This window comes from Ovis canadensis, chromosome 18 (genome assembly GCF_042477335.2).
Source record: "Ovis canadensis isolate MfBH-ARS-UI-01 breed Bighorn chromosome 18, ARS-UI_OviCan_v2, whole genome shotgun sequence".
NCBI lineage: Eukaryota > Metazoa > Chordata > Mammalia > Artiodactyla > Bovidae > Ovis > Ovis canadensis.
Window position 1 is genome coordinate 70,310,610 of NC_091262.1, and position 25,601 is coordinate 70,336,210.

The window sequence follows — 25,601 nt, forward strand, 5'->3', positions numbered from 1 at the left end:
AAACATCTATGTCTGCTTTATTGACTACACTAAGCCTTTTAATGTATGGGTCACAATAAACTGGATAATTTTTAAAGATATGGGAGTACCAGACCACCTTACCTGTCTCCTGAGAAATCTGTACGCAGGTCAAACAGCAACAGACTCGTTCCCAGCTGGGAAAGGAGTACAAGGCTGTATATTCCACCCTCCTTAACTTACATGCACAGTACATCATGTGAAATGCCAGGCTGGATGAATCACAAGCTGGAATCAAGATTACTGGGAGAAATATCAACAACTTCAGATATGCAGATGATACCACTCTAATGGCAGAAAGTGAAGAGGAACTAAAGAACCTCTTGATGAAGGTAAAAGAGGGGACTGAAAAAGTTGGCTTGAAACTCAACATAAAAAAAAAAAAAAAACAAAAAACAACAACTAAGATCATAGCATCTGGTCCTGTCACTTCATGGTAAATAGAAGGGGGTAAAGTGGAGGCAGTGACGTATTTTCTTTTCTTGGGCTCCAAAATCACAGTGGATGGTAACTGAAGCCATGAAATTAAGATGCCTGCTCCTTGGAAGAAAAGCTATGACAAAACCTAGGCATCATATTGAAAAGCACAGACATCACTTTGCCAACAAAGATCTGTATAGTTAAAGCTATGGTTTTTCTCAGTAGTTATGTACAGATGCAAGAGTTGGACCATAAAGCTGGCTGAGCTCCAAAGAATTGATGCTTTCAAACTGTGGTGCTGGAGAAGACTCTTGAGAGTTCCTTGGACTGCAAAGAGATCAAACCAGTCAATCCTAATGGAAATCAACCCAGAATATTCATTGGAAGGACTACTGCTGAACCTCCACTACTTCGGCCACCTGATGCCAAGAGTCGACTCATTGGAAAAGACTCTGATGCTGGGAAAGATTGAAGGCAAAAGAAGGAGGGGGAGGCAGGGGATGAGTTTGTTAGATAACTCAATTATCTGACTGACTCAATGGGCGTGAATTTGAGCAAACTCTGAGACAGTAAAGGACACAGGAACCTGGTCTGCTGTAGTCTATAGGGTCGCAGAGTCAGACATGACTTGGGGACTGAACAACAAGAAATGAATGAACAGGTCATTTGATCCTTATAACCCCTTAAGCTTAATAGGTGGGCATTATTTTAGAGATAAGAAAAATCAGTTACACAGTGAATGGATTTTGTTCAAGGTCACACAGACAGGTTCAAAATCTGTACTCCAATCCATCTCTCAACTTTAAAACTCATGTTCCTTCCAATCCTACCACAATGAATAGTTAAAAATATACAAGTTCTGGGACTTCCCTGGGAGAAATATCCCTGGTAGTCTAACGGTTCAGACTCCAAAGGGGCAGAAGGGGCAGGGATTCAATCCCTGGTCAAGGAACTAGGATCCCACATGTTACAAAGTGCAGCCAAAAAACCAAATGAACAACAAAAAAAAACAAGTTCCACATCTAAGAAAAACTGAGTACATAGCCAATCACTCTGCAGAAAAACCAAGAGCCCACGGATGCATACTATCACCTCTGGGAAAAAAAGGCCTGGCTAAAACCTCTCAGATCCTCTTTGCACACATAACCTTGAACATCTATTAAACTGTTCATAGTTAACATTTCCAAAGCTCAAACACTATCCTAACACCAGACATCCGGTGAACACTTGAAGATATTAGCGTCAGTAGTTCATCAACTGCTGCTATAAACAACATGTGTAAGTCATTTCTCCCCCTTCTAAAGAAAAAGTCAGCAGCTGGTTGCTAAAAAAGGTTTTTTTTTATTGTGGATGAAGACATTGCCAGTTTACATATATCATTTTTATTTGGACTAGTTTTTCTGCTTTGCAGTGCTCCTGAGAAATTCAGAAATGCACTGCTTTAGTTCCATAAAATACAACCCAGTATTAAGGTTGGACTGTAAATATTCCATAAGATATTTCCCTAAAAGTCAAAAGACAACTTATCAGTTTTAACTCGAGAAACCTTAATAAGTTAGACAGTAAAGACTGGCAAATAATCACAAGTGTCAGATCATTAAAAGTACCATTATTTTTTCCACAAAAGTGAAAGTTTTTTTCCCATAGGAATATATAAATGTTAGACTTGATGTTTACAAAATTAAAGATTAATTTTTATTAACAGATGTTTTAAATACTTTGATATATGAAAAACTTCATTAGCCTTAAAAATAAAATTAATATGCCCTAAGTATGATACATAATAGTGCTTTATTAACAATTCTTATTTCTCTCTTGTTCCTGGAGCATTGTTGTTTTGTTTCCCATCTACTGATTGGAAAAGTATTTTGACTTTTTCCTCCTTTCAACTGTCCATTAAAAGGTTAAAATAAATTAGAGGCTTTATTTGAGGGGGATAGTTAATATTTAATTGGATGGTTTTAAGAAAGTCAATCCTTTTCCCCCAGGTTTTTGTTGTTTAGTTTTTAACTCAATAATGGCAGGAACTAAAAAATAACCATGAAATACAGTATTATACTAAAATCAAATCCAATGGCTGGATGAATTTTCTACTACAATAAAGCAGTTGAAAACCATTAGGAATGTTGTGGAAAACTGTGGCAGCGATGGTAAAATTCAACCACAAATTTTAGTAAGTTTCTAGAGGAATAAACAGTAAAATTACTGTAGTTAAAGTTCTGCAATAAAATTAGCATTAGCAATATCCAACTGCCAACATCAGAATTATATGCTTCATCACTATATGATTACTAAGAAGATTCCTTGAGCAGATGGTTCATCTCTGACACAACTTAATTCAGAAAAGTAGATGAGTTGTGTCTGGTTTGGATCAACAAACACTTAGTATGCATACCAGTGAGCTATAGTTTCGATGATGATACAATTGAAACATTAGGTACTACAGCATTAGGACAAGGTCACATACTTTTAAAAACAGCAGCCATGTAAGGTCATGTTGGGATGTTTAGATATGCAATCCACCCACAACAGCTTTCCAACTTCTGTTAAGCTATGGGGTGAGCGGGGATAGGCTGTTTGGAAGCAAGAAAGGAAATACTGAAAATATCATAAAAGGCATTTAAAATATGGTGACATGCTACTTATACCCACCATGCATCTCCTTTCCAAATTAAAAGAGGAAATTTTTTTCCTGTTATTATATGCCTTCAAAATAAAGGATCACGTTGTCTTTTCATTTTTTTAAACTGAGAAACTTTTATTTCAGATGCTCCACACTGAAATGAAAATTCAATGGCAAGCAGCAAATAATTTAGAATGGTCAGTGAAAGTGTCTTTGAAAGGACCTTATAAAACCTACGAGTAATCATTTCATAGAGAAACAATAGTGGACAAAACGGACAGGAGGCAGTTTGATAGTTCTAATATAGAACTGGTATGACAACTTCCTTTAAAGTATACCAAATAAAGAATGGCAATATAAATAAGTTAGCCAAGGAGACAGGGGACGTTCTGAAGCAGCAATGTCTAAGTTACTAGATTTTCCAGAAAAACAAGCTTTATCTAGCAGCACATGGCGACTTCCAATCCTCTAAATACAGTACAAAGTATACAGTAATCACAGCAAAGTTTACAAACAGCCAAATCTGGCCCTGGCCAGAGCCAGGCCTATTTACATATTTGGATTAGTATCATTTTCATCTTTCCTTATTATACAGATGTTTCTATTTTAAAGGCATAGCGAAATTTACAAAATTTGCAAAGAAATGTCTTTAAATGTACAACTTCAACAACTCATACAAACATGAACATCCTGATATAATTAAATTCCAAGTCAGGATTTTTATGAGGGGTTTATAAAAGAACTAAAGGGATACTCCCTCACCATTACTTTCCAAACACCCGGTGCTGGTGCTGCCCAAGTGATCTCACTGCCCTTGTGACTGTGAAGACGACAGGCGACCCCTGGGTGGCTGTCCCTCTCACGCCAACACCTCAGACAGAGGCAGGAGATGGTGTAGCTAGGGATATTGCTGATTATAGCTCTGTAAATGCAGCTGTACAATGTAACACTTAGATCAAAGTTGTGAGTAGGGGTGTGGAACATTTTAAGATGGTATCTTTAAAGGGACACTTTAGCTCTTAAAGCGAAACCATACAGTGACAATATGTACTTAACAGTGAAAAGGAAGAAGCATCTGATAGGTTCAGCAATGTAGAAGGATCTCAGGGAATTATGGTGAGTGAAAAAAGGCCATCTCAAAAGGTTACACTGTACGATTCCAGTGAGTGGCACTCTTGAAATGACAAAATTATACAGGAGCATTGCGAGGGGCTGCCAGAAGGTAAGGAGCCGGGAAGGAAGAGGTGGCTATGACTGTGAACGAGGGGCGGGCAGGGGTCCTGGATGAAACCGTGCTGTCTCTGCTCAGTCTACAGAAAGCCAAACAGCACGCCTTCTACCTCAGGACACCTGTCGCCCGCCAGGGACAACCTTGCTCTTGGCCTAAAGATAAATAATATGCTTTAGATCAATTTTTACACTATGTGGATAAGCCACTACTATTTTCTGCTCCCCCCCTCCTTTTTTTTTGGTAAATGTACTGATTATCTTTAAAAGATAACTATACGTCTCTAGTTTAAATGAGCCTGAAAAGGAAAGAACTGATATATAGCTACTAGTATTTTTTTCTTTTTATTTTTCTTACTTTTGTAAATTAAAATTAAAAGAATGTTTCTAGCTTAAGTTAGGTCAAATGAGACGGGGGGAAAAAAGGAGATAAGATAGCAAACACTTCTCCTTTAACTCTTGCAATTTCTAAAAGCATTAAGAATATTAGTATTAAATTTAGAGAAAGTATAACTACAAACAAATACATGACTTTTTCCAAAAGGCCACTTTGTGATAAAGTATGTACATAGTGTTCACGGTTTTTTTCTTTAAAGTGCTATATGTATCATCTCTGGCTTGAGAATAATCTATTGCTTTAAAAGGTCTTTCAGCACAACTCCAGCACTGTTGTCAGGCGATACTGGCAAAGGCGTAAATGTGGGCAGAACGTCTGAGATGGGTTTCAAAAGGAGATGCCCAGGTCCGCCGGGTCCAAGTCCAGCTGGGTTAATGAGAGGCACAGCTGCAGAGCGGGGAGCCAAGAATGGATTCACATCTGTTCTTCTACCAGCCCTGGATTCCGCTGTATCTAGATGACAAAACAAGGATGATTTAGTCTCCCACGTATTATCTGGTCACTGGTATACATGTGTTTTAGGTTCTGAGATTTGGCCCCCAAATAAATGTAACTTATATGCTGCTAGGTTCTGGATCTGTTAAGCTGGGTGTCTATCAAACATAGAAGGTGAAAGAAGCAATAAATAAGAGAAAGGAATGGGAGAGAGAAATATTTGTATGTAGAGCTAATATTATTAAATACATCAGCATCGCTGTCTTATACTTAATACCAGTTATGTGTGTTGCACTGTGTGCTGAAAGGGGTAATTGCTCAGTTGTGTCTGATTCTTTGTGATCCCACAGACTTAGCCCACCAGGCTCCTCTGTCTATGGAATCTTCAGGCAAGAACACTGGAGTGGGTTGCCATTCCTTTCTCCAGGGGATCTTCTCAATCTAAGGATCGAACCCAAGTGTCCTGCACTGCAGGAAGATTCTTTATCATCTGAGCCACCAGGGAATTCCCATCTACATGGAATGAGGTAGGGAAGGAGAGATGCAATCAGGTAGAGACCTGTGTACCCAGAGGGGACAAAGAAGAGGAAGGGGATTACACAGGCAAAGATACTCTCTGGGGAGTGAGCCATTTGAACCATATAGGGAGCTTCCCAGTTCTGGGGATTAATGTCATTTATTATAACAACAGTTTTCTAAAAAGTGTTTCCTATGTTGCCAGGCAAATTCTATCTAACCATTTGAAAGATGGGAGGACTTGAGAACTTGTTTTGCCCAAATAATTAAAATGGTCCTGAAAAAAATTGGCACCCATATTATAATAACATCAGATTTAATATTAATTTACCAAAACAAAAAGCAATGTATGTATTACATTAAACGGTCATCTTTTAGACAGTCAAAGGTTTAAAAACAATTCTCATTAGATTATTTTTCTGTGAAGTCAGGCTGAACAATTAAGTTTTTACTGGAACAGCACTTAGTTTATGCCCTAAAGTCTTAGTGGACAGAATTCTGCTTTATTACCCAAGGCCATTAACAACTTCTTTGTTCAGAGACAGGCAACCCCTCAAAGACACCTGCTTCAGTGATGGGAAACTAAAATAAAAGAGGCCTCAAAAACAAAGGAAGCATTGAGACAAATGTATCAAATCTACTTATCACTGAGCACCCTTGGGTCCGCAAGCTGTACTTTCTCCTGTGAATGACAATTTTCCAAACTCTGAAATAGCTACATGGTAAGCTCTGGCTTTTGTCTCTGAGCAACACAAATCAAGCTGGGCATGTGACTTGATAACTGAAGTGGGGAGGTGTAGGAAAGAAAAGGAGAGGAAAGAAGGGGAAGGGCAGGGGGAGGAGCGGGGGAAGGGAGACCCTGCCAAAATAAATTTTAGAGTCTTGAAAGATGCTAAAACTGGGGTTTTCCTGGTGGCTTAGTGGTAAAGAATCCACCTACCAATGCAGGAGACATGGGTTAGATCTGTGGCCCAGGAAGATCCCACATGCCTTGGAGCAACTAAGTCCGCGCACCGCAACTACTGAGCCTGCGCTCTAGAGCCCAGGAGGCGCAGCTACTGAAGCCCGTGTGCCCCGGAGCCTGTGCTCCACAATAACAGGAGCCACCGCGATGAGAAGCCCGCACACAGCAACAAAGAGCAGCCCCTGCTCACTGCACCTAGAGACAAGCCTGCAGCAGTGAAGACGCAGCACAGCCAGAAACTAACTACCTAAAGGAAGAATAAAACCCAGTATGACAAGAAAAACTGTTTTTAGTATAGTCTACACATTAAAGTTAAGACTTTTCTAAAGCCTAAATTTAGCAGATAAACTTTTAAAATAATTTTACTACTTTCACTTTCTATAAAAGTTCAGAAAAATAGAAATATTCATCTAAGTAAGGACAGTAAAGCGTCTGTTTGCAATGCAGGAGACCCAGGTTCGATGCCTGGGTTGAGAAGATCCCCCGGAGAAGGAAATGGCAGCCCACTTCAGTACTCTTGCTTGGAAAAATCCCATGGATGGAGGAGCCTGGTAGGCTACAATCCCTGGGTCACAAAGAGTTGGACACGACTGAACAACTTCTGAGAGCTGAGAGAAGGACTAAAGAAGTTCTTAAAATTTCAGAATATAAATTCAGTATTTTATCCACATTTAAGTACTGAGCAAGTGACATAAACTTGAGAGTATATAATATGTACCTTTACAGTCCAGCTAGCAAACACGTTAGTCTATTAAAATATGAAGATTTCAGATAAAATATATAGCCCTTCCAATAAATAATCTGTACAGAGACTAACGGGCTTTCCTAGCGGCTCCGACTGTAAAGAATCCACCTACAATGCAGGAGACCCGGGTTTGATTCCTGGGTTGGGAATATTCCCTGGAGATGGGAATGGCAATCCACTCCAGGGGGAAATCCCATGGACAGAAGGGCCTGAAGGGCTACAGTCCACTGGCTCACAAAGAGTCAGACACAGCCGAGCAACTCAACACGCACGTGCACATGAACAGAGAGTCTAATGGATGATACTTCAATTTGAACTCAAGAGACTTGACTGCATGCCAATACAGGGATGTGAATAGCATACATAAGATCCTTACAACCTAGCAGGATAGAAAACTACATCCACATATTGTAGAACCACCAAACCCTTTGCTTTCAGGCAGGCCTTTCAACACATAAGAACTCTTCACAGTGTTCTTGGATGTCTGAGCTAGTTTACTAAACTGCTCTTGTAAATATTATTAACATACCAACTTTGGTTACTGAGTGTAATACTCAGATTATCACATGGAAAAAAATCTTTCTCTAACTATATAAACTACAATTCTAACTCTGATTAGCAATAAGCACTATTAGTGAGAAAGGAAAACGCGTGAACAAAGGTTTACCAAGCACTCCCAAGAATAATTCAAGGTGGCTTATGCAGAGAGATAATTATTCCTATAAAGGGAAAATATTTCATATTGCTTAAATTAACCTAAGCTAATTAAATATCAGATTGCTATAAGAATATATATATATATGAAGCCAAAATCTAATGCCTTACTGGAATTTTGGAAGAAGTCATTGCACATTTTCAAAAACATTAAAACTTCAGTTGGTATCACTGTAAAACATAATCATGAATCATCAACTTTTTAAATTGTAGAAAAGAAAATAAGTATCCAATTTTACCTTTAAAACTTTCTGGTGTACTTGTATCTGGTTTTCTCCTTCCTGGTGAATCTAGAGGTTTCATATCATGAACAGAAAGCTTGGGTGGTGGAACAGATGGATGAGATTCTGTTTCTAGAAATTTAACAAAAAGTTCTGAAAAAGACTAAGAAGAAATATTTTGGATATATTAGGCAGATAATAAAATTATATTCACTACAACTAAGAAACTGTACCAGCTATTCTAATTCATATTAAAAACTAGTCATGCTATCTGGTCATTTCTTTATAAGCCAGCCTGATGAACAATTAAAAGTGTTGCTACTCTAACTGACACACAGGTATCAACAGAAAACAAGCATCAAATAATCACATTTTCCTACAGTAGCACCCAATCAACAGGTACAGTAAAAGGTCACCAGTAATATTATTATCAGACTAAAATAATGTAGTGTAGAACTTTCCATTTTATGCCACTCAATTTAAGAGTTCTTTCACCAGCTTCAGGTAAGTCACCTAGCCTCAGTTTCCTCTTTAGTTAAAAATAAATACATAATACATACATAAAATAAAGAAGTAAACTCCACCACAGTGGTACTAAACTCAATTAATGCTCATTTTAAGCCTACTGTATACCAGGGGTCATGTTTCCATGTTAATTAATGGCTACCTCCTACCGGAATGTCAGTTTTTTTGAAGAAAAGCACTTCATCCATCTGGTGTGTAGCTTGCACTCTCCATGCTCAGAACAGTCTGACACACAGCAGGTGCTCGATAAGCATTCAACTGCCCCAGTGACTACATAGATACATACAGGCATAAAACAGAGCCTCTGTCTTTGAGAATCTAATAATTTAGTAGTAAGAGACAAATGATTATGTGCTGATAGCAGTATAGTCAAAAACGAAGGGACAGTTAATATTTTGAAAAATAAAAGTATCATGCCAACAAAGTATTAAAATAAAACCTGTATGCAATAAAACTATTAAAACTGGCTTTCTATCCGTAAGCTAATCACCTCTTTGGATCTCAGTTTCCACAGCTCCAAAATAACAGGGCTGTATAAAATAACCTGAAAAAGAAGTCTAATTCTTTGCAAATGCATGTGATGCACAGCGATGTCACTACTCCTATTCAGCAAGAACGAAGCCGACTCTTACACTATTAAGCAGAGACTGCTGACTTGGTCTCAGAGGTGTGCTGGGAACACTCTTTGATCCTCCTCCAAGCCACCCAGTCATCCACCTGGTAACACCGCCCTGGTCTTCAGTCAATAACTGAAAGATTGTTTTAAAAGAGGAAAATATGATCAATACAAGAAAAGAAAACAGAAGCATTTTTACATGATTTCAGATGGCAGTAACTCATGCTTTGCAAGTCCATTTCCCAGTTTCCTACTGATGGAAGCTGAAATGTCATCCCAAGCACTATCTCAAATAAAACCTGAGGGCTGTCATCTCTCAAACTTTCAGCATTCTGATATGAATGGTGACTTATAAGTTATGAAACATTTAAGCTAATATTATACAAACTGCACAAATCTTCTCTGTAATATAAAATGATTCCATTTCTACATTATTGTATTCAGCAAAAGTTATATAAAACACAGGGAAAAAAATGTTTATATGATGCCAAGTATTTTAGTTATAAATATACTGAGATTCTTTTATATGATGCCAAGTATTCTAGTTATAAATATATTCAGAATGGCATTCAATGTTCAGTTACCTGATCCATTTCCTCCTTTTTGATGCCTAGAATGCTTCCCATTAATCGTAACACTTCATGACGCTGATGTTTTGGTGTGTGGAAGTGTCCAGTGAAGAGATTTCTCATCAGGACTCTGAAAATGAAGGCAGAAACAGTGCATGCTAACTTGTCAATTGTTTCAATATCCAGTGTACCCAAACAATAAATAATGAACATATAAATATTTAATTATACTTAAACAGCAGTTAATTACAAAGAACACTAAACAGTAAAATATTTTAAAGCAGCAGCTTTAACAAAATCTTGACAAGTCTAATTAAGGAACACCGCAAACAACTCAAAATGTGCCCCTTTAAAAACATCACTTAACAAGCCACCCACTTTCTTCAATCAAATAATCAACTGAGATTGGCGCTTCATTAGTAATTTTCAGTGCCTGCTTAGGTTGATATTATAAGGAGACATTTCAGATTTCTTTCTCCTCCCTATCCTAAATGGTGATGGACAGTTCTTGTGCTTAATGGTTATGCTTATATTTCCCCATTCATTCACATTTATTAAAAATTTGCTAATAATATCTAAATCTTTAAAATGTTAAAGATACATACTACCTGTTATACTTAGGTTTCACACCTAATGCACTTGAGCAAGATACGTCCACTTAAGGGCAGTAAAGAGAACAGAAAAGAATGGTAAGAATAAACTTCCTATTTTCGAAGTACTTCATAACTGCGGTGATCTCTTCCATACAGTCTTAAGAAAAAGAATCTTAAGCTGGCAAAATATATTTAAAAACCAAGAGAAGGCAAGTTACTGACCCCTCATTAAAACTACCTGCAACTCATCACTATATAAGAAAAACAAAAGGTTTTTAAAACTTAATCACACACATTTACATGTAGAAATTGTTTTTACCATAAAAGTGATCCCCATAAAATACATAAAAATGAAAGGCAGAGCATACTTGTCCACTTTTCCTTCTGTGCTATTTACTAAATTCATCAATTTCTTTTGTACATCATCCAGCATTTCTTGTTGGAGCTCATCTGTTTTAAAATACATGAATAAGATAGTCATTAACTGATTAAAATAATCTGTATGAATATATAATGAGATTTATGACATCTTTACTGAATTTTGAATATATGTACTTATTCTAATTAGGAATATTAAATTACACCCATCTCTTCCTTGGTTCAGGGAATTAGGCTTTCTGGTATAGAAATTACCTAGAAGCCAGTCTATGCATTAATTCACATTGTTTACCCCAAATAAAATTATCAATTCAACAGAAAATTTAGAAACCAAAGGTTTTCATTCTCTTCAAAAGCTTAAGCGCAAACAAGAGATTTTTCACCACTGCTTCCTTGCATGAAACATTTCCAGAGCCACTTTTTAACGGGAAAAAACGGAAAGGACAATTTTAGATTTTCCTTTTTCCATTTTCCTGGCTGGACTCTTTTAGTGAGCTGACGAAGAAAAGTAGCTAGCACAATCAAGACCATGGCTCAGGAGGCAGCTGCCAGGGCAAAGTATCCTGAGGTAAACTGCAAAAAATTCAGATCACTGGTTCTAACAGACTAGGCAAGATACAATCTAGCTTCTGACTGATTTAGAAAGATGTTTGGACTATTTTATTTTTAAATTCTTAGTTATTTGAAAAGGAAGCAAAATGTGTAAAGTCTTGGCAGAACACTTGGAATCTAAACAGTATTAAAAGCAAAGTCTAAAGTTACAACAAGGAGAGACCCTGTTCATAATGAACCATACCATGGAGTAATGGATTCCTAGACTAAGGAACTCTCAGCAGACCAATGGAGTCTACACCTGTTTCCTTAGAAATGGACAGTTTGAGCCAAAGATGCTTATTAACATCAAGCTAGATTACAAATTTCATTCTGAAAGAAATGAAAAGGAGAATGCTTTGCGGTAGAGCTCAACTTTTCAAATCAAGAAATATTCACATCCGAACACTAGACTTTGACCTCTTTGCACACACCTACTCTGCGTTACGCAGCATTTTCCTAGTAGCAGCAGGATACAAGCTTCTTTACCCACTATATGACTTGCAAATATTTCCTTCTACTCTGTGGGCAGTCATTTCACTTTCTTGACAGTATCCTTTGAAGCACAAAAGTTTTAATTTTGATGAGTCTAATTTATTTTTCCTTATGTTTCTTGCCTTGTCTAAGAAGCCACTGCTTAAACTCAGTATCACAAAGATTTACTCCTACATTTTCTTCTAAGGGTTTCACAGCTTTAACTCTAAAATGTAGGTCCATGATCCACTTTGAGTTACTTTTTCTGAATGGTGTGAGGTAAGGGTCCAAGGTTCCTATATGTGGGGATACCTAGTTGTTCCAGTAGCAAAGTGTTGAAAAATCTGTTCTCTTGGAATCTTTGTTGAAAATCAATTGACCTGAAATGTATGGTTTATTTCTGAACTCTCAATTCCCACTGCAGACCTCTGCAAATGTTTTTCCTTCTGCCTGGAAAGCTCTTTTCCATTGGCACTGCCTATTAATATTAACTCTTTACCCTTCACATCTCAGTGCCCAAGTCCCTTCCTCAAAGAAGTTTTCTCTGAACCTTACATGTTAAGCCAGATTCATCTGCTTTATGTTTTCATTCTGCCTGTACAATGCCTACAATTCTGATTTACAGTACTAAACGCATATACAAAATGTCCAGTTTAACTGTTTGCAATGACCGTGGCTTTTCCAAATTGCCAAAATCTAAACTGCAAAATGTAATAGGCTAACTTTTACCAAAACAGAGATGGTTGTCATAACCATACTATAAAAGCTAGGTCTGTGTTTGGAAAATCAACTACAAACGTTTCCTTTCCTGTGTTTCCAGGGAAGAATTTAAGCTTGGACATTAAGAGACACACAGACACACAGAGACAGAGAGAACAAGACTATTATTTAAGTCTGGGTCAGAAAAAGACATTGTAGATTCTTAATGGACACATATATACTACCAACCAGGGTGCCAAGTGGGCCTTTTCTAGTGAAGGGGCCTTTTCTAGTACTCTGTTTAGAGGAAGAACCGCAAGTAAGTTAATCTCTCATTCATGTTCTGAATTAACCACCCCATTCCTCAACTGAAGTAAGAGCCAGAGGAGCAGAGTCTTCTCTTTCATCCTCCTCCACTTCTCCCCCAGGCTATGGAGAGGTGGCAGAAAAGAAGGTCAAATTTAGCCCACCTCCATCTTCCCTTTCTCTGAGACTTCCCTTCTCCTATCTACTTTCTTCTAAAAACTAATGATTTTTATACTGATTACATTTCAAAATGATAAATACTAGATACAATATAAATTCTAGATAAAATATATTATTAAAATTAATCTCAGTGTCTTTTTACTTTTTAAATGTGGCTACTAAAACGTTTTTAATTCTAACTGGCTTACATTGTATTTTTTTAATGGATAACACTACTTTGGAGTATAACCAGAATATAACCATTATACTATACTATCTCATTAAAAAAGAAAAGATAAAACTGAATGGTTGGATGGCATCACCAACTCAATGGACATGAGTCTATGTAAACTCGGGGAGTTGGTGATGGACCGGAAGGCCTGGCCTACTGCAGTCCATTGGGTCGCAAAGAGTCGTACATGACTGAGCGACTGAACTGAACTGAAAACTGAATAACTAGACATCTTCAGGGTAAAATTCACAACCTTGCTTCTGATAAAAATGACTTTAGTAAAACAAATTAGAAAAATTAAACTTTGCTCTATGAAAAATTGATCAAGAAATCCATCTTAATAAAGTGCAAGTAGTAAATATTTTCTTGATGAAAATTAGTTAATATTGGTAAAATTCTTATTGAAAGCTCTGTGTTCTGAAAGATATAAGCAAAACATCCTCGTATGCACGTGTGCTAAGTTACTTCAGTCATGTCTGATTCTTTGTGACCTCATGCCCTGCTAGGCTCCTCTGTCCATGGGATTCTCCAGGCGACAATACAGGAGGGAGCTGCCATGCCCTCCTCCAGGGGATCTTCCTGACCAAGCGACTGGATCACATCTCTTCCGTCTCCTGCAATGGCAGGTGGGTTCTTTACCACTAGCACCACCTAGGGAGTCCTCAAAACATCCTTAAAGCTATAATAAGAGGGTACAAATTTCTTAAAAATTTCATTAGCAGAATATAAGCTAGTCCTGAGCTAATGAGAAAGAGAACTGACAGTGTGACTATCCTCAAAAACATACAGAGGGTTATTTTAGCTTCAAGTAGCAGTTTAAGTGGACACTGATACTTGAGTCTAGAAAACAACCTTGGACTTTGGGGGGAAGGGTTGGAATGGTGGTATTAACTAGGAAAGACTTAGAAAAGAAAGTCAAATACTGACTTCAAAGGTCCCTACAGATTTGCTCTTTTCTCCAGGCATACCTATTCTCCTCCCATCAGATTCTCAGTACTTCTCCACAAAAACTGCATACTAACTCAAACCACAATTTGAAATCAGAATTGTATTTATATGGGCAGGCAAAATACAGTTATTCAGAAGTGAGTATCTAGCCAAATACAATATCCCTGTGAAATAACCTAAAAACATGCCAAAATAATCCTCTGGAAATTAGAAGGGGAAAAAAGGGCAGGGACAGGGTACACGTTAAAGTCGAGCAACAAAGTAACTGGGATTCGTCTGGTTTAGGTTAAAAGTTACTCTGAATATCTGACATCCTAAACCCATATCAGAGCCTCTTCTCTGTAATACTGAGAGATGGTGCCAGGGTCTTCATCACCTGATTTAAAATCAAAAGTAAATATAAAACGCGAGTGACTACAACAAATCAGTACATCACAATTTTCCATTTTATTTGCAGTTAGCAACACTGTACTATAATACTGTCTTTAGAAAGCATTGTAAAATTAGGTCACACTCCTTACAAAGTCACTGGCTATTTTATGACTAACCTCCCTTGGACAAGACTCAAGTTTATTTAACAGCCACCTGACCAAGAAAGGGTTTCCCCAATGGTTAATACAGTAAAGAATCTGCCTGCAATGTGCAAGACCTGGGTTCGATTCCTGGGTTGGGAAGATCCCCTGCAGAAGGGAATGGCAACCAACTCTTAGTATTCTTGCCTGGAGAATGCCATGGATGGAGGAGCCTGGCACGCTACAGTCCATGAGGTCACAAAGAGTCAGACACAACTGCATGACTAATATACACTCACTGAGAAAAGAAAGGTGGCTGGAGCAGGACTTGAGAGTCAGAAGACCTGCATGAAACCGCGCTCTTGTCACAAGACCTGAAATTTGAATCACGGTCCTGTCACCAGTGCCAGACTTCACTATCTATTTTGTAAAATGAGCTTGCTTATCTCAAGAAATTTTGAGAGAACCTACTGAGTGATTAAACATGACTTTTCTAAACAGTAAAGTGCTGTATAAAGTACTAGAACTCATTCATACGATTTCATAAAATACCATCTTTCAACTCCGCCTATTATCAATAACATGTATCACTTTGGTTAACATTGATAACTTTTCCTCCATTTCGCCTGGTCATCTTTACAAACTAAGGCAAAGAAGTCAACACAAGGAAGAAAAGAACATTAGAAATATGATGTTATTACAGGTATGTCTATCGATATAGATTTGCCGGGATAGAAGGGAGAACATACGAAAGAGCTTTGCTCCAGAAAAAAAGGAACAAGACTGCTCCTTGCCGGTTACGTTCTCTCAGGAGACAAATGTACGGGCGTGGTGGAGGCCTCGTCTTCATACGGTGCAATGGTCCCATTGGAAACCCACTCATTAATTAAAATACTTGCTTCTCTGGGGGTTGCACGTAAGTGCCGGCCATTCAGCGACCTGAGCAGCCACAGTAGTCTTTGATTGCCAAAGGCAGAATCCAAGACTCTTAAGACGGGCTGAAACAACTCTGGGGTGACTCCTGGAGGAGTTAAGCTCACAAGTAGCACATGGGCCCACTACACAATTTCACTAGCGTTTTTTATCCCTGACAAATTCAACTTAAAATGGGAAACAGAATCTCAAAAACTGAAACAAAGGGGCGTCAGAAAGCTAACCTCTGACTAACACTCCAGCAAGATTCATGTATAATATGTACGGAGCTCATACTTACAAGTATTTAGTTATTTGGGGCTTCTCTGGAAGCTCAGCTGGTATAGAACCCACCTGCAATGCAGGAGACCCTGGTTTGATTGCTGGGTCAGGAAGATACCCTGGTGAAGGAATAGACCACCCAGTCCAGTATTCTGGGGCTTCCCTGGTGGCTCAGATGGTAAAGAATCCGCCTGCAACGTGGGAGACCTGGGTTTGATCCCGGGGTTGGGAAGATCCCCTGGAGGAGGGCATGGAAACCCACTTCGGTACTCTTGCCTGGAGAATCCCCATGGACAGAGGAGCTTGGCGGGCTACAGTCCATGGGGTTGCAAAGAGTCAGACATGACTGAGCAACTAAGCACAGCACACAGATATGTCAGTAAATAAGCTGGGTCTGGTGTCTTACTTGCACTGGCTACCTAAAAAATAAATTTAAATCTGATACATTAAATCTAACATAAGGAGATTTAGCCTCTTTGGTCAATTAAATATAATCAAAGCAAAAGCTAAAAATTTGATGGTCTTATTAACAGAATGTCAACTTATACAAGATCACTTTCACTATAACAGCAAATTATATTTTTTAACTATAAAGGCACCTTGTATTTCTTTACATTTGAAGACATATTACCAATTGTTTTGCCTTATAACTCAATTCTTTTCAACCATTTCAACAGAATTTTAAGGTCTAGAGTATATGGTGAATGCTTTCTTGTTCCATAATTATAATTATTAGTTGCAGAATGAAAAGCAATTTTTGAAACTCCATTTCCTAGCAAAGAACTCACAAAAAAATTTTATGAATACAGTATATCCTCATTAACTTGAGTTTTAATAGACTGGAATCTGATTAAGCTCAATTATCAATGTTGAAGTCTACTGGATTATTTGTAGAGTTAAGTTAGAATTACTACGTGTATAAGAAAGAGACTTTATGTAAATATTTTTAATATAACCAGATCAAATTTATTTTCCCTCTCCACCTTCCTCTCTCAACCATTTAAATTAAAATTCAGATAATTTGTACTGCATTCTTCCATAGCAAAACAAACTAACAATTTTTTTAAAAGACTGAATATTGTGAATCAAGTTATAGATTTAATTTTTAAATTTAAAAATTAAAAATTTTAAACATGACACAGATCTGTCATATTGCAAAAGAAAGGGCCTCAATTGGGTCAATAACCAGTAAAGTCATAATTATAATTTTGCCACTTACTGAATATCATCATCACTGTATACTAATACATACTGATTTATATTAATGACAAATGGCTTCCTAAGCTATAGACTAAACCGTGACCCATTTCTGAAAGCTGTTGGAAATCAGCATGGGCTAAATCTGATACAAAGAAATGTTTGTTCAGCCCACAGGGTTTTTCTTTTTTAACTTAAATTACATGTCACATCAAAGTCTACATTTCTGGTGTCTTCCGAAAGATCTGAAGATTTAGCAACCCTGGACCCACTCTCCTGCATGGCAGCGGTTGGATGAAGAGAATTTGTTGCCCCCTATAAGAAGCTCTCCAATTCCCCTGTCTCTACTTAGTCCTATTTGCTATACTATACTAAATGATAGTATAATTTAGCCCCAGTTTAAAACTTGTGCTCATGATCCAACAGCTTACTCCCACCTCCGCCGTCTCCACACTCCACACCTGTGCAGCACACATACACACAATGAGTCCACTAGATCCTCAGCCAGCTTCCAGATCTGATGCTGTTTCATATGAATTCCTCCCTCTGTCTAGAATGTTCCTTCCCAGCTCTCTGCCTGCTTCACTGGACGTATTTGCCGTTCAAGAGAGGGCAAGCATACCTTTCACTAGCCTTTTCTACCCTTCCACAGCACCATCATGAGGCAGAATAGATTGTCTTCCTTTTTCAATAGCCTGTTTCAAGTATGTGACTATCCTCCTGAAGGTGGAACTCTTGTCCCCTGTCTTTGTATCTTGAGCACTTATTTCAGTGCTTGGTACACAGCAGAAAACAATGACTCTGACAAATAAAAGAATGACTGCTTTTTCTCTGGGAAGGGAGACTATCTGAGAATGTAACATAGGACAAAAAGAATAAATGATTTATATTATGAATTACTCATCTATGTGAAGAAAAAGACACAAAACACATTAAGTCAAAAATTCTCAAAGTTACATAATTTGCTTTTCCCTTTATACTTAGAAGAACTAATAAAACATACATTTAAAAAATATAACCATTAAAAAATTAAAAAGAAATAAAACCATTATGTTGAAAAGGGCCTAATTATTTACTGAATTGACATAAGCTTTTTCTTAATTAAAAATTCTGACATTTTCTAGTACACCCAGATGTTTATATCATCACAATTTTTTAACTATTTATGGCAACTCAGAAAACTGCATCTGGTATTTCTTATATGTTTCCTCTAAAATCACAACTTCTGCCAAAAACATCTATAAAGAAATCCCTCAAAAGGTTTGGGTAACAAAGCGTCTGGGAATGTATCTGGCCTATGTTCAACAGGACATTATATGTTTTCTTGTATAAATCATGTCCTGGAAAACGGAATGTCTTTATTTAAAATAAAAAATCCACCTTCCAGCACCATAAAGGTGGCTCCATGAAAAACAGTTTAAACGTTTTATATTTGTAATTTTAAAATGTTTTTATGCTTCATATTAAGTTGGTTTACTGGGGCTCATTTTATACATTCTTCTAGATTTTCTTTAAAAAAACACTCTAAGAAAATTTTCCATTCTCAGCTCATTGAAGACTTTTTAAAAAAGCAGTAACAAAACCTTAAAAAAAAAAATCAGTGATGGGGCCCTTTAAGATATGGCTATAAAACTGGCACACAGACTGAAAGACTTCCCTGGCGCTGGAATCTAAACTTGCATTGCTTATGAAAACTTATTTTTCTTGGTGTACCATAAAATTTACCAGCCTTTTGAATAATAGTTATCAAAACAGTAATTCTTTTGTGCTTCTTTTATCCAACCATTTTCACTTTAAGCAGGAATTCATCTCCAGGATGACGACAGAGAATAAGCAAAAGAAAGAAAACGTTAAATTTGTCCATGAACATAGCAGTATAACACATCTTTCAGTGGTTCAGCTGTAGTCTAGGTTTCCATAGGTGTTCATTCTCCCATGAATGACAATCCCATAGAAATTCTGAACTCTGATCAACTCAGAAGAGTTCATGAAAGACACTGTCCTACCTGCGTCACAGAGGACTAATGCCTTAAGTTTGAAAAAAATCAAAAAAATCTAGGATGACATGTGAAATAAGTCTCTGGACCTACACGGAAAAAGAACACTTACAGAAAAAATGCTGAAAGAATAATTTCTAAAAGGAAAGAAAGGAGCAATTCTTCTACCAGCCAACATTACCTATTAAATTACAGCACCTACAGGATCTGAGGGTTTTTCATTGTTACTTTCCCATAGTGTGTGGGGCTGGGGGGTGAGGGGGAGAAGACAAAGAACTTATATTTTGGGAGTAAAATCTTACTACTAGTTTAGAGTTCTGCCTACTCAGGTTTCTTTTCTCCATGGAATGTCCCTAACCCTTAATGGGATTCCTGGAGAACTAAATGTGCACTCTCTGACCAGAGCTGAGCACCACTGTCTTAAACTATGAACCTATGGTGTGTATCTAGGCCAGGTGTTACCTCCTTAACTAAGTTCCTATAAAAAAGAGAAAAGGGTTGGGTGGCGGGGGGGGGGGGGGGGGGGGGTGGCGCTCCTAGCTAGTATCTCACACAGCATCTAACATGAAGCCAAGCAGTTGGTTCGCATTAAGTATTTAACACCTGATTAAGGCATCTTCATACTTTTCACACAAAGCCTGTAAATACTCGGGACTCATAACCACAACTGCACATACACAGCACTAACAATTATCTACTCTAAGTGACCGAAATCATCAACAGTCTGCTGTTTTAATACTGGTGTTATAAGCAATAGCTCCCTTTTCATACGTTTGACCAGACTGAATCATCTCATCTCTGGTAGCAATGACATAAGCATTTCAAATAAAATACTGCTTTTTAAAATGAGTTTCCTAATATTGTTTAAATGTTGAAACCGCATATCAACTAATCATCGACAGTCCACAGATGCTTAGAAATAAAAGAATACTTTGCCTCTACGATTCAAGTCTCTATGTACTTTCTTGCAACAAAAGCCAATCTGTCTTTTCCAAAACTGTTTCTCCTGGCAAATATTTTTGCTGTCTGGCCAAGTTTTGCGTTAAAAATAACGTACAGTATTACAACATCAATCAACATTTAAAGTACTTAATGATCTATGAAAGAAAATATACAATGATTCTTTTGCAACAACCAAGCCAATCAAAGTTTTATTTATATTATCAAATCAAAAATGCAGCTTTGAGAAAATAAAATCACATTTGTGTTTAGACATCTAAAAGTAATATTAAGCACTTAGGTAATAAAAGAAAACAGACTGCTAAGAAGAGCTTAAATGACAAGAATGACTTAAAGACATAACAGAACTAACTGTCCCTTTAACCCCCCCTCCCCTGCCTGTCTGTGCAACACTGGCCTCTTGCCTTCCTTTCAAATACCAGTTGTATAAGCATAATTAGAGCTTTTTCTGTGGTTAATATTAACTTCACAAAATGAGTCCAGAGTTCTATATATTTACAGTGAATATTACTTGTAACTTTTTACATGAATAGGGACCTAGGCCACCTAAGCCTTGTCACTTACAATCAAAATCTAAAAATATTCTACTACTGAGGATTTAAATGGGTGCCTGAACAAATTACTAAGTAGTGTAGGGACTGTGAAAATATTTAGTAACTACAATAAGTCACAGTGTTTATTTTTTTATCTTATCTACTGGGAAAAACACGCATAGTTGTCTAAAAGGGGAGGTGAACTTAAATATTCCAGTAGCATGACATACAAGTGAGTTGTCACCGACCAAGAAGTTGGTTCAGAATACTGCCTTTTTACCTATATTAGTCTAGCCCTACCTGAAGATACCAATTCTTTGGCTAATCCCTTGACTGCTCAGTGTATCTCCTCCAGGTTGCCATATGTCTTCCAGGTAAAGCTGTAGTTACCCTGGCCTTCAACCTAACTAGACTGTTTTCCAAATAAACACTGCCTCTGGGTAAGGGCAACCATTTCAATATTTAGGGTACAACTCAGAAGATACTATCCTATCTTCAAAGGAGATATATACAGAACAAAATACAAGTTAGCCTATAAACAACTGTTTTCCTGACAAGAAATAGAGCAACATGGAAAGATCATGAACTTTGGTCAAGGATAAAAGATCAGAGTTTAAATCTCAGTGTCTTTAACTTATAAACTGTAACTAATACCGCCTACTTTAGTTTCTTGTGAAGGGTAAATAAAATATGAGAAGACTAAAGAATACAGTACATTTATATAAAATGCCCATGTAGACCCAATATATAACTGTTTCCTTATCCGTTTCCAGCCCCTCAATTACACTGAGAGTTCCATGGCTGGCCAAATCTTACAAAGTAAACAGAGGACTTTTAGTTGGGTACTCATCTGCCTCAGATTAGTGACCTTAAGGATACGACTTCACATTCTCCATCTTAGTATTTTTTTTATTTCTAACCATCTCTCATCTCCTGTCCCCTGCCTGTTTTTGGCCAACCTATCGGGCCTGTCCTTTGGTATCCACAGTTCAGTGATTTGTCTGCTTGCCTCCTTAATGCCCAAGTCACCATTTTCTGTTGTCTGACAGTGTTTCTGCTGTGCCATCTCCTATTTTGCCTATTTCTATCTCATGTTAAGAGTTGCTTCTTAATCTTAATTACATGCCTTGGTACTACTGCTCCTAACCCATCCCCTGAAGCTGATACATTTCTAGGTTCTCATCACCCTTCTGATAATCTTTAATCATTACCTACTAAATGCAGCCATAGAGTAGCTTCAACTTCCTGGGGACCATTAGATCAGAGATTAAATGAGGACATGCCATCTCTGTCAGCAGTTAGAGTTAACAAAGCACTATCAATCACCTGGTTATCTGAGGCCCAACTGATAACCCTAAACACAGGACTCACCCTAGGAAATCAACAGGGCCTATGAGATAATTTACAAGCATCAAAAAATACATGAGTGCCTACATGTAAAGCATCATCTATAATCACAACACGCTAGTTATAGGCAGACATTCATTCCACAAAAAGTTACTCTTTTACTTAAGAACACTGCCTCCTTTAACATATCAGACAGCTTTAGGCAGGATGAACATGGACTGAACAGGGAAAAGTCACACTGTGACAAGCTGACTCAGTCAAATCTACCCCTTGGATGGTCAACAAGGTGGTAGAAAGCACAAATGAACAGCCTCAATATTCAGAAGAACTAACTAGTAGATAGCCAGGGCCAACTTACAACTCTGGTTTCACTAGGAGCCGTATTCAAATCAAAGTAAACTGGTCATGGGGGACAGGAATGGAAGTCACATTCTAACAGAAGTTGTTCTCACTGGACTGCACCAATGCATGGCAGGAAACCACACTTGATTCAACACTGGTATTGTAGGAAAAAAGAACAAGGAAAAAAACCTACTTTGTTTCTTAAGTTCTTCAATTTGTTCTTCCTTTAAATCTAACTGTTCTGTAAGTCTTGATGCTGAATCTAATGCAGCATTTGCTTCATCCAAACGTTCCTGAGGAAGAAAAGTTCATTAAAAAGCAGCATGCAAAAACTACTTCACAAACTATAGAGCTGGAAGACAGCTTAAAGTCAATCAATCCCTTTCAGCTGATGAAGCTGTATTTCTCTGACCTTGGGCAAGTTCATTTGATATTGCTAAGTATGAAAGATAAAACCTACATTTCACAACATCGCAATGTCTCTTTCAGAGCAATTATATATATATAAAGGAGAGAGAATGCTATTAAAAGACTACTTGGTGACAAAAATTTTTAAGGTGACAATAATAAGAGAAAAAACTATGAAAAAGATTAAAAAGTCAAGAAATATAGCAACAAATGTTTTTAATTTTGTAAGTCTGATGGGTATAAAAGTGATGTTTATTACTTTATTTCTCTAACTACAAACCAGTGGATTTGAGCATTTTTTCATGTTTATAGACAGCTGGAACTACCCTCATGTAAAAATCTTCACACACCTTGCCCATTTTTCCATTGAGAAGTCCTTCTCTTATAAGCTAGTTTGTAAGAGCACCTTGTATAGCAGATATGAACACTCTGTCATCAGTGTTACAAACATGGTCAAACATGTCCTACTTTACTTCTTGAGTTTTAGTTGAGTTTAGGCTCCTCCCTGCCTCTGGACTACACATGCGGTCTTCTAGTTTTTCTTGCAAAATATTCTTTTTTAACATCTATATTTTTAAAATATAAAAGTTAAAGATATAAATGACAGAGGATGAGATGGTTGGATGGCATTGCTACCTCAATGGACATGAGTGTGAGCAAACTGGGAGATGGTGAAGGACAGGGAAGCCTGGTGTGCTGCCTGTCCATGGGGTGGCAAACAGTCAGACACAAATTTGCGATTGAACAACAACCTTTTTAAAATAGTATTTCTCAGTGGAAGTGCTTTTGATATTCCTGGCCCCTACCCACTTGCCGGAGGATCCACCCAGTCACTGTGACAGCCAAGAACAGCTCCAGACTTCCAGCACCCCTCACAGTTAAGAAATCTTGCTTGAATGCAATTGGAATTTACTTTTGTATATAGTGTAAGATAGGGTCCAATTTTATTTTCTTCAGTATAAATAGCCAGTTGTGCCAACACTGTTTATCAGTTAATCTACTCTTTTCCCCATTAAATTAAAAGTAGTTTAGGATTTAGTTTTAAATTCTCAAATGTAACTTGGGCTCCATTTCTGGATTCTCCTTCTGTTCTACTAATCTAGTCAATATGGTATTGATTTATGGCTCTATTTTGACATTTAGTAGGGAAGTCCCTCCTCCCTATTGTTCTTTTACACAATTTTCTTGGTTATTCTAAAGGATTCAACCACAAAAATGTGAGATCACAGTTTCATCATCTCGAATCAGGGTGTGATAGCTTTTTCGTTTGTGGTATCATCTTGGATAGGCTAGTCCCCAGTTATCCAAATGTAATGTAGATGTTGCTATGAAGATATTCTGTAAAAGTAATAAACGCTCCTAATCAGCTGAATTTAAGGAAGGCATATTATCATGAATAATCAGGGTGGGCCTGACTGAACAAGTTGAAATGTCTTGAAACTAGAACTGGGTTTTCTCTATAAAAGAGAAGCAAATTCTATCTGCGGACAGCAGCTTCAGCCCATGCCCACTTCAGTTCATCCTGTTTGTGATTTACATTCTTGACAACCTGGGGACAACAGCTTTGGCCCATACCTGTGAGTTCCAGCCTGCCTATGATGTGATCTTTCCATACTATCAAACCTGCGAATTTCCAACTTGTTTAGCCAGACCCCACAATCATATCACCAATTTCATGTAATAAATCTCATATGTGTTAATCCGTATATAGTATATACATCAATGTATATGTGTATGTATATGCATGTGTGTGTGTGTGCATATGTGCACACACATACACATCCTACTGGTTCTGCTTCTCAGGCTGAACCTTGACTGATACACAGAGAAGCTGAAACAAAAAATTTTAAATTAAAAAACCTAACATTTGAAATCTACAAGATTAAATTTAGTATAAATTTAAACTTTCAAATGAATTCGTTAACCTCACAGCATTTATAGTTAAGAAAATATAATTTTTTAAGAAATTATTACAGCCTAAAACTATACTAAAAGTTTTTTGAAAATTAATGTTTAGATTCCACTACTCATTTTACCATTTTGGGGGGTTTTATTTCATTAATTTCAAATTTTATCTTTACCAATTCCCTCTCAGTTTCTTCTGATTTGTTGTTTTTCTAAATATGTATTACGTTTTAAATTTTTAAAAGTAAAGTCAGTTTAAAAAGAAGATCTGGACTTATAACAGTAGCAGACTAGATGTTTTGGACCCACTGAAAACAATTAAAAGCATCAGATGAAATAAATTTTTAATGTGTTAATGAGCTGATCAGAAAGTAAACACCAATGGTAAATAAACATTTTAAAAGATGCTAGACCTCACTACTAGAAATGCAAATTAAAACCCTAAGATAGACAGCCCTTCTCAACAACAACACTGCTTTTTCATACTGCTCATGGGGTTCTCCAGGCAAGAATACTGGAGTAGTTTGCCATTCCCTTCTGTAAGGAAGAAGCTGGGAAAGATTGAGGGCAGGAGGATGAGATGGTTAGATGATATCACCAACTCAACGGACATGAGTTTGAGCAAGTCCAGGAGACACTGAAGGACAGGGAAGCCTGGCAAGCTGCAGTCCATGGGGTCACCAAGAGTCAGATAAGACTTAGCAAACAACCACCAACCATGCTGGCGAAAACTTTAAAAATTCTGGTAATGGTAGTGTTGCCAGAGATGTATTAATAGAACAAGAACACATAGTACTACTGGCAGGAGAAAATCATCACAAATGCTTTAGAAAACA

The 25,601-nt window shown here is 37.4% G+C and overlaps 1 protein-coding gene across 4 annotated transcripts in view; it reads right to left on the reverse strand.

Moving 5' to 3' along the window:
* Positions 1-1,756: 1,756 nt before the first annotated feature.
* TRIP11 (thyroid hormone receptor interactor 11) overlaps positions 1,757-25,601 on the reverse strand; it is a 68,936-nt gene continuing 45,091 nt past the window's right edge. For all 4 annotated transcript variants that reach the window (XM_069559476.1, XM_069559477.1, XM_069559479.1 and 1 more), the window contains exons 16-21: positions 22,646-22,745; positions 10,952-11,033; positions 10,006-10,120; positions 9,438-9,554; positions 8,299-8,443; positions 1,757-5,138 (exon numbers count right to left, since the gene is read on the reverse strand). In XM_069559476.1, coding sequence (XP_069415577.1) covers positions 4,918-5,138; positions 8,299-8,443; positions 9,438-9,554; positions 10,006-10,120; positions 10,952-11,033; positions 22,646-22,745 — 780 coding nt within the window. In that variant the 3' untranslated portion in view covers positions 1,757-4,917. The remainder of the gene's footprint in view (positions 5,139-8,298; positions 8,444-9,437; positions 9,555-10,005; positions 10,121-10,951; positions 11,034-22,645; positions 22,746-25,601) is intronic.